At 41.2% G+C, this 9,725-nt stretch overlaps 1 protein-coding gene across 3 annotated transcripts in view; it reads right to left on the bottom strand.

Moving 5' to 3' along the window:
* Nucleotides 1-403: 403 nt before the first annotated feature.
* Nucleotides 404-9,725, bottom strand: part of HIPK1 (homeodomain interacting protein kinase 1) — a 60,587-nt gene continuing 51,265 nt past the window's right edge. For all 3 annotated transcript variants that reach the window (XM_066600078.1, XM_066600079.1, XM_066600080.1), the window contains 5 exons: nt 9,459-9,644; nt 8,075-8,287; nt 7,674-7,918; nt 6,106-6,230; nt 404-4,815 (listed from right to left, as the gene is read on the bottom strand). In XM_066600078.1, coding sequence (XP_066456175.1) covers nt 4,318-4,815; nt 6,106-6,230; nt 7,674-7,918; nt 8,075-8,287; nt 9,459-9,644 — 1,267 coding nt within the window. In that variant the 3' untranslated portion in view covers nt 404-4,317. The remainder of the gene's footprint in view (nt 4,816-6,105; nt 6,231-7,673; nt 7,919-8,074; nt 8,288-9,458; nt 9,645-9,725) is intronic.

Genomic DNA, 9,725 nt, shown 5'->3' with positions numbered 1-9,725 from the left:
TTTTGTTTTTTTTAAAGAATTGCTTCTACTCAAAAATGGGGCTTGCCAGCCCTATAATAAGGCAAGCATACTGTAAACTAATCACTACGTTGGCATTTAAGGCACTACATTAAGTGGACATACATGAAACAAGAATTCACCATACATACCTGTGCAAAAAACTCAGATTTACTTTTAATATACTCACTACTACGCGAGTACATTTCAAACATTTTTATATATATATATTTTTGATATATATATAGTCAGTGCTACAGTGATCATTTCTAACTGTTTCACATACATTCCCACAATTTATTTTGGTTTACAAACAAAAGAATTAGGAGGAAAATAAAACTTCAAAAAACTATGTGTATATATAGATATAAAAAAAGAGCCCCGCCCGCTACCATCCCCCCCCCACCCCCATCCGCAAAAACTGACAGACACAAAGTTACAGATAGATTCAAGTATCATCACTAACAGTTTGGAATACAAAGACACCAATTGAAAACTTCAGATGCATCGGTGAGTATTGCACCAACGCTGGAAAAGCTTGGTATTTTCTGCTTACTTGGAATTACAGAAGATACATTTTTTTAGTTATGTAAAATATGAAAACACCAAATACAAAAACTTCTAAAATAGTCTGAAATTCTGTAAGAAACTTGAAAATAAAAGTTTGTTTTTTTTTTGTCTTCCAGCTTTTACTAAAGCGGAAAAAAGAAAAAAAAAAGTGATCAAAAGCATGCTAGACCGAGCAGGAGTGACTACGAAGATCAATTTCCATGGCACATACTAGAAAAAGGAGATCATAAGCATGCATGCAAGTCTCTTACATCTACGGCCCATCTGTAATGACGCTGTTCCGATGAATTCAGACTTCACTTTAAATTTCTAAACTCCACAATAGAAAAAGACGTATGATATAATGTATTATACAACATAGGTAAAAATCGACGGTCTGGAGATATTAAGACCTATTGATCATTCCTAATCTATGTAGAGAACGTTAAAACAGGTTATACTTGATTTCCAAAGACAGCAACTGATACTAAATGTCTTCATGTATTTCATGCTCTATTATAAATATGGAGCAATGCAAATTGGTATCTCTTCCTACACTAGGGAACCCAATCCATATATACTTACATATTGCTGCTTAGTCATTAAAGTCATATACCAGAAGTGCTGTACACTGTAGCAACAAAAGCGGTTGTCCGAGTACGGAAACCAAAACTCCATAGTACATTAAAAATAGATATACATCGTTGCAAAGTTTTATTGCAACAGTGTATGTAAAGAATGGGCAACTTTGCAAAACAGTCCGGATGACAAATCTTCTGCCATCACGCTCCCAGAACCGAACTACTGTGCATGCTTCAACGGCTGACCGACTACAATCAAGCCTTGGGCAGTCCGATCTTGCAGTCATGTGTTCCTTCTTCCTCTGACTATAGCAATTTGCTAACCCATGAAGTAGAAGAAGGGGGGGGGGGCAGATGAAAGGTTTTCCAGCTCATACAAATTGATGACCTAGCCACATGATAGGTCATCAATAGTCGATTAGCTCTACCAAAAAAATTGGTACTGTATTCCATAAAAGTCCGAGCTATTAAAATAGTCTTTATACTATAAGGCGAGCACTGTAATCAAAATCCGATTTTGTCACCCCGCCTCTCAAAAACAGAGAGAAAAAAAAAAAAAAGTGTTCAAAAAGTTGTATGTACCCTATAATGGTACCAATAGAAACTACAGCACATCTTACAATAAAACAAGCCCTCACACAGCCCCATCAATGAGAGAGAAAAAAAAGCTATGGGTGTCAGAATATGGTTACAAGACGCCTTTGTTTTTCTCAAAAAAGTTGTAAAGCAAGCTATAAAGTTTGTTATCACTGAAATCACACCAACAGAATAAAGTTAGTCATTTTTACCGCACCATGATCTGCCCCAAACAAAATAGTATGGGAACAGCACTCTCCACAAAACCAGTAAGGTGGGACCCACAAGAAAGGGCTGCCAGCCACAGCAGAAGTCCGGATCAATAGACTCCAAAAATGCCATCCAGTAAAGAATAAGCCATAGCAGCAATAAGGATGCAATGATTAGTCAAGCATTGTTTTTATTCCTCTGTGCACTCTGCATCCTTATTGCTGCTACGGTTTATTCTCTACTGGATGATCTACCCCAAAAATGGTGCAATTGCTTTTGTTTTTGCCATTTCGCCACATGTTGAAAAACTTTCCAAGCTTAATACATGTACGTTCAGCCTCCTTGATACATGAGTGCAGAATCGAAGGACACAAGGTTTGTTTTAGGCGCTATTCACATGCGTGTTGATTTCTGCTATGATCCGTCACATATACAAAAGGCTTCTGATGGGTACTAATGACTATTCCCACTATGTCACTTGGTATTTCACCAGACACAATAGTGCAGCTTGTTTTGCCACTTTGCATATGTAAACTGGATCTCTAACGGAGTCTCTAAATAGAGCCCGATACCAAATTCACACGGGTGATCGCGAGTTTCTCGGTCAGTTATCCCGCTAACCAACATGCATTTTTTCATTGGAAAACGCCTTGCATACTTTCTGTGTAATTGCAATCCTCAGGTACGTTTCACATGTGCCAGAGGATGGCAAGTGTTTCCCATTGATTTCAATGGCAATCACATTGCACTTGCAAGCACATCACACGGCATGCGAGATCTTGTAAGGTCTCGTTGAAAACAATGGATGAGGCATTGCAAGAGAACGCCAAAAGAGAACACATGCTGCGATTCTTTTTACCTTTTGTTCATTGAACAGAATAGAGTTCATATTCCTGCGAGTTCTGTGCTCCTCGCAACGCACAAGACTTGTACAAAATTCTCACCCGTCTGAATAAGGCCTTGGTGTGCAACCATGAAGACACACAGGTCTGTACAGGAGCGGTATGCAAAAAAAAATAAATAAAACTTGTTTTTGCATGAAAACTATTTGCAAAGTTGCCTTACAGGGAAAAAAAAGTTTGCAAAAAGTCTACATATCATTCAGCAATACTACAACCAACCGTATTTTTTTTAATTTACTATAGTGGGAGGTGCGCTTTATGAGCCTAAAAACAAGTATCCCACCACCATTCCATGAAGTGCAACATGTTCGGAATAAGCCTCCCTCTTCAAGTGTTTCACACCATAGGATGAGAAAGACTAGAAGGCTGTAAATATTTAAAACGAGGGGGAAAAAAAAGTTTTGGAGTTTTGGTACTAATTTCCTACAATAGCCTGACAAAAGTTTTCATTGGCTGCTTGCATATACCCAGCGTATGACACGGTTCAGATATTGCACTTGTGTACAACTGTGATACATAGCAGCAAGTCAAGTTTGTGGAGCCTGGAAATGTAAAGGTCATTTACAGAGGGACACTGGGCAGAGCAGACCTAGTGCTGCCGTGGCGCCATAGTAAGAGCTCATCTTACCAGATTACTTGGAGCACAGAAAACAACTGTCCGATTTAAAAATGGTGCGAACCACACGCTGCTATATATTAATATATGTTGTCCAGACATTTCACTGTTTCATGCTAGATTCCTTTGTACACTACAGAAATAAAAAAAAAGAAAAAAGAATAAATCAAATCCCTAAAAGGACCGATAACATTGCCACATCCAGTAATACAGCTACAGGTCACATGAAGGTTTCTATGAAGAGAGAAAGTTAGGAAATAATTGCATAATATGCACCAGTGTCTTCTGTAGATCCACTGAAAGAAAACCATGGATTCTGCTGTGCATTGAGTCCAAGAAGCAGCTATTACCATAAAAATACTTTGTGGGAAGCAAAGAAATCAGTTAAAAGCACAGTCGAAAAATAATCATCATGACAATAAAACATTAACATCTCATCCTAAAGAACTACGGCTTAAAAGCATATAATAAAAAGCGGTATGAATACTTCATTTATCACACAAAATAGAAAACTCATCATGTTGCCAAAAAAAAAAAAAAAAAAAGTTTTGATCTAAAACAAAAAAAATAAAACCTACGGATAAAATGAAGCAAACGGTGGATAATGTTATTGCAGTCCGCAGCTATCTGTCCTCAGCAGAACAGAGACCCGACTCACTAGCTATGCAGTTTCTACACTCAGGAACGATAAAAGAGAATGCTACAAAACATGTGATACACAAAACCACAGAATGAATTAACACTGAACAAGCTTAATAGGACTACAACAATGCAGTCAGTAAGAAGAAAAACAAAAAAAACAGCCCCTTTTCCTCCAAGCGTGCTTCTAGCAAATCTTGCTGTATAACAGTCAAGTCTTGAATAAAAAGCTTTTCCAGATTCTGGATTATAGGTAGGAGTACTGATTGATGTTTGTCGGACTTAAAGGATATCCAGTGTAGATTGCAGAACCCCGAGAGGCGTTGATATAGGACTGGGTTGCAAATTGGTGTGGATACTGTGCAGGAGCCACGTTGGCGGAGGTCAGCAAGCTAGGCCCCACGCTGACCGGGACCTGATGGACCAGAGTACTGGGATGGGTCGCATACGTCGTGTGCCTCGAGGAGCCCTGAGGGGAGAACAGATGAGCTATTGATGTAGTGGACCCCAGGGATGCAGCAGTGGTCGGAGCGTACGTGTACATATGAGGCTGGCTTGTGAGGTGGCTGGTGGCGGATGCAGCTGCAGCGAGGTGAGGGTGCACAGAGGAATGCAATGGACTACTGTGCTGGAAAGTGAAGGGTGCCTGAGAAATTGACGGGAGTGGAGCAACGTAGGCTTGCTGTCTGCGCGGAGCAGGATTTATGCTTCGTTCTTGGGATCCCATTGAGATTGGCGGCTGGTTCTGAAAAAAATTTAAAAAAAAGGGTGAGGTTTTGATTCGAACTTCTGTGTATAAAAGATTTCTCAACGCGGCTTGAGACACTGAGCAGGTAAAAAGGGGGGAAAAAAATATGAACATTTAAAGGGGTTTTCCAGGGAGAGTATTATTGATGACCTATCCTTAGGATAGGACATCAATAGTTGATAGTCTAGGATCCATCGCTCAAGGCTCAAACCGATCAGCTGATTGTTTGCCCGCTGACAATGCCGCAATCAGCTGATCGGTCAGGGTCCTGAGGGACAGACCCCGGCCAATCAACTATTGGCTAACCCATCTCTGTGAAAAACCCCTTTAAAGTGATAATGAAGAGGTTAAATGTCCACCAAGTATAGTAAAACTGGTCAAACCTTCATTTTTTCCCCCTCTTACGGTTTTCTGCAATTCGTTCAATGTAGCATGAAAGAACTGCACTGATTATATCAGACGCTCTAGATTATTAGATGTTCATATAACTCACTTGTGCTGCACTGCTCAAGGTCCACTATCTTTACAAGATAAAACCTCTGCTAATACCGGCTTATGTCCTGATTATATAAGCTCACCGCTCTATTTCCAGTCATGTGCTGCATCATCAAGTGTCTCGTTGAAGGAATGTCATTAAATGAATGGTCCAGAGGCGTTCCATACTCACTTAAGAGCCGCCCAGGCTTTTCCCTAAACTCAATGTGAATGAGCTGCCTGTTTACACACAACGAGTGACGCTCAAAAGTTCACCCAAGAGAATGAAAGTAAGTGAATATCGTTGTGTCTAAACGACAGCTAACGACTGAGCGACTAACGAGAATCATGCACTTTGTCAGTTTCAGCCGGCATCAAGATAATCGCTAGTTTGCTCACTTCTCGTTAGGTTTAATACTCCCCGGTCAGCGTTTCACATAGAATGTAAAGCACTGAATGAGAAGTCAACTATTCCCAACGATGATCTGCCTGTCTAAACAGGCTGCATGAGCGAGTTAGCGCTGATGTTTCTCACTCCTGCCTTCGTTCAAACGAGAATCTGCTTGTTTAAAAGGGGCATTACACCCCCCAAAAATTGTCATCTGCATAACCTATTTATGAAGAAAGCAGTTAAATGGGTTGTCAGGCACCACTGCCAATAGTACAGCACATGGTGGGTAGCAGCTTGTAAACAGACTGACGGTGTGGACCAGTAGGGTATCTGTATTTGGGCCATCGGGGACTGAAGAGTTATCTTGTTACTTTACAACTTCGGTGTCTTTTTCCCACTAAATTCCGACAACTTTAACTTACCTGACTGAGGTTGAGGGGCTGCACTCCATTTACCATACGGTGGGAACGATAGCTTGTTTGGGAGATGCAACTACTAGATGATTGTCCACTTGAAGTTTTCAACTTGCCAGAGTGGCCTAAAATACCTGAAACAAGAACACAAGTACTTTCAGAGTAAGCCCTTAAAGGGGTCCGACACTGCAATATTGATGACTTATGCTCAAGCTAGGTCAACAATACTGGCAGCCGGCACCCCCGCGTGGTGGCAGGAGCCGCTGTGCGTCAGAATTAGTATAGCTATAGACTGCAGAACACATAAAATACTGATCATTTTTTGCTTTGGAAAAAAAAAATTTAAAGACTTGTACTTTAACCCCTTAAGAACAAGGCCTATTTTGGGAATAAGGACATAATGATTTTTTGGGGATTTTTGTCTTCGCTTTTCAAAAGCCATAACTTTTTCATTTTTCCATCTATATGGTCGTATGAGGGCTTGTTTCTTGTGCGTTGAACTGTAGTTATAAATCTGTACCATTTTAGGGTACATACAGTAAAACTTTTTTTTAGAGCAAGGAGAGAAAATGCATCAATTCTGCCTTTTTTTTGGGGGGGGGGGTTCAGTTTTCATCATACAGCATAAAATACTTTTCTGCGGGTTGGTTTTACTTTTGGGGTTTTCCACAATACAACCTTTTTTTGCATGCAGCGATGCAGAAAATTTGCAATGTCCCATAACTTTTTAGTTTTCCAGGGACAGAACTCTGTGATGGCTTGTTTTTTGCATGATGAGCTGTAGTTTTTATTGGCACCATTTTGGGGTACATACGGCTTTTTCGATCACTTTTATCGCATTTTTGGGAGGCAAACAGAACAAAATAAGCATTTTGCCTCCGTTTTTTTTTCCTCTACGTTTTTTGGCATACAGGATAAATAGTGTGTTCAATGTATTGTACGGGTCGTTACGGATACGACAAAACTAAATATGTGGCATTTTTAAAATGTTATTTTTTTCTATGCAAATTGGGGCAAGTGCACAAAAAATAAATAAATAGTAATTTCTTTACACTAGCTTTGTTTTTTTTTTTTTAAACATTTTTTATATCCCTGTAGGGGACTTGAATCATAACTGCTATGATTGCCAAGTACTGCAATGCCTTATTCACTTACAATAGCGATCATAGGCAATGGCAAGCCAGGATGCCAGTATCTGGCATCATGTTGCCATGGCAAGCCATCAGCCCTCCGCAATTACTTTGACATGACAGAGGGAGCGACCTCCCTCTGTGAACCCTTTACATGTCGCAATCTATATAGATTGCAGCATGTAGGGGGTTAAAAGCAGAGATCAAGGTTCTCATTGATCTCTGGTATTGCAGCGGGAAGCTGGCTTCCGGTAACAAACCGCTCCTGCTGCGGGATGGCGCGGGCTTTGCCACACCATCCACATAACATAAGTTTGTGTCATGGCAGCTTTGTACTTAACGCACCAGAGTGTAAACTAATGTCATATAGCGTTAAGGGGTTAAAGAAAATTAAAATGGAACAAGGGATGAGAAGCCATATGTAAAATGCATGAAATGGTAACACACCCGCCAACTGGTTGTCCAGACTGCAATCGTGATGCTGCGTCTTTAAGGGAGGGACAATAATTGTACGAGAACTAGAGCTCTGTGTGTGGGGTCCTCGGCCGCCTGGGACTTCGAAAACACCATTAACTCCATTAAGAGTAGAAAGTTGGTCTGCCAAATATGGGCTGCTAATAGAGGAGTCTGAATCTGGAGAGTCATTGACGGTCACATAGCTGATCACGTTAGACCGCATCTTCAAACTGGAGCTGAAAGACAAAATAAGTCAATTAATGTTCACACAAAAACAATAATTCTGCAAAAATACATAGCGTCATGATGCTGTAGATGGATCCAAGAACCAGCATTAATTACCATGAGCCAATACTCCTTTATAGCCCTTATTGTGGCCAACCCCTGCTTACCTTACTGGCTTATACTTGCTATCCTCCTCCTCATCGGTATCGCTGCGGATGGTAATAACACTCACAGGGGGGCTGGGGGTATCGGGGATCACTATAGGCTGCCGCTGCTCTTGGATTGGAAGAAGAGTGTTGTAGGAAGTAGAAGCGTGTAGAGGGCTGCTTCCAATTAGTGAATACACTTGGGATGGGATGACGTCCAAAGCAGACAGGGTCCTGTAAAACGTCAACAGTTATGATGAGCTAAATCCTCTGTGGCACAGAACCAAGTGTTAAGTCTAAGTTTCCACTGTAAAGCGATGTAGATGTCATTATGTGTTGTATGTATTATATGAGCGTTGTAGGTAAGCATCTTAATCTCCTGCTGATCTCTTCCATTTTCGGCTGGATTTTGGCTGAGAGGGAAGAGCACAACGGAGGGAGCCGGGATTAATCCCTTTGTCTTACCGCAGACAGGTCAGAGGGAGCGCTTCCTGCCGCAGCCAGCTGTCTTACAGTCAGACAAAGCCGGGCGAGGAGGGGGACGTGGCTCAGCTCCTCACACACAGGTGCGCGCTTTATAGATTGCTCCGGTTTAATTGCAATGGGAGATAAGGGATCAAAAGAAAAAAGGAGATGAAGGGAGCAATTGTTGGTATATTTTTTCACATTTTCTACATTTAGGGTTTAATTAACCTAAAAAAAAGGCCTCTGAGAAATGAGAAGTGGCATCCAATTGGTTGGTATGGGCAACATTTTCTCTTTTCCTCTGAGCGGGCTTTCATAAATCTCCCATATCGTCTTCCTGCAGGCGTTCTTGTTGTTTTATTGAAATAAGAACTACAATGGACTGACACCCACCTCCAAATTAGATTAGGCTGTAGAAGAGATTTTGGATAATAGAACATGCTGATTTAGACCATTTCTGATTGTCACGTTTTGCGATATGAAAGAGTGACAGAGGTCAACTAATAAACAGGTGGCCTGCTGCGCTGGATCTTATCGATTGTATTGAGTGCCGTAGCTGAAAACTACTTCACACCGAATGACGGATCTGCAGCCCATAAATGGAAGCCCACACTCGGTCACAGATCATGGCGGTGATAGTTTAAGGGAATTCCATGTCCGGCATGCCAAAAAGTATGGACTGAGTAAGGTGAGCAAGTCTAAGAACCAACAAGGTATGGAAAAAATGTAGAGGAATGGGTCGGTACCCAATGCCAACCTAGACAGAAGCCATGGTATATTTAAAGCCCACTACCCCATGACTAACATTCTACCTGTGGTTAGGTTTGCCCTTATATGTTGTAATATGTCCGACCACCTGATGCATGGTGACCCGGTATATTATATTAAGTATGAAAGAAAACACGATGACGATGGATTAGATTAGTAAAGCAGCCCTTACTTGGCATTATTCTGTGCTTGCTGCGGCTTGTTTTTCTTTGCCGATACGTTTCCATTTTGTTGCTGTCGAACAACATGAGCGACCCCGACGTTCAGAGGCTGAGCAGCAGCTAAGGTGACATGGTTGGCGAGTAATGATGGCTGCTGCATCAGTGCGCTATACTGGTTCCCATGGGAATGTGCATTTCTAAGATAGGAAAGACAAGCATACTCTAAGTACCTTCATCTCATCGCTCCCTAATGCATGAGACATGTTGGTCACATACAT

Source organism: Eleutherodactylus coqui, chromosome 4, assembly GCF_035609145.1.
Source record: "Eleutherodactylus coqui strain aEleCoq1 chromosome 4, aEleCoq1.hap1, whole genome shotgun sequence".
Classification (NCBI taxonomy): Eukaryota; Metazoa; Chordata; class Amphibia; order Anura; family Eleutherodactylidae; genus Eleutherodactylus; species Eleutherodactylus coqui.
Note: the sequence above shows the minus strand (reverse complement) of the source record. Positions and strands in the feature narration are given on the sequence as shown.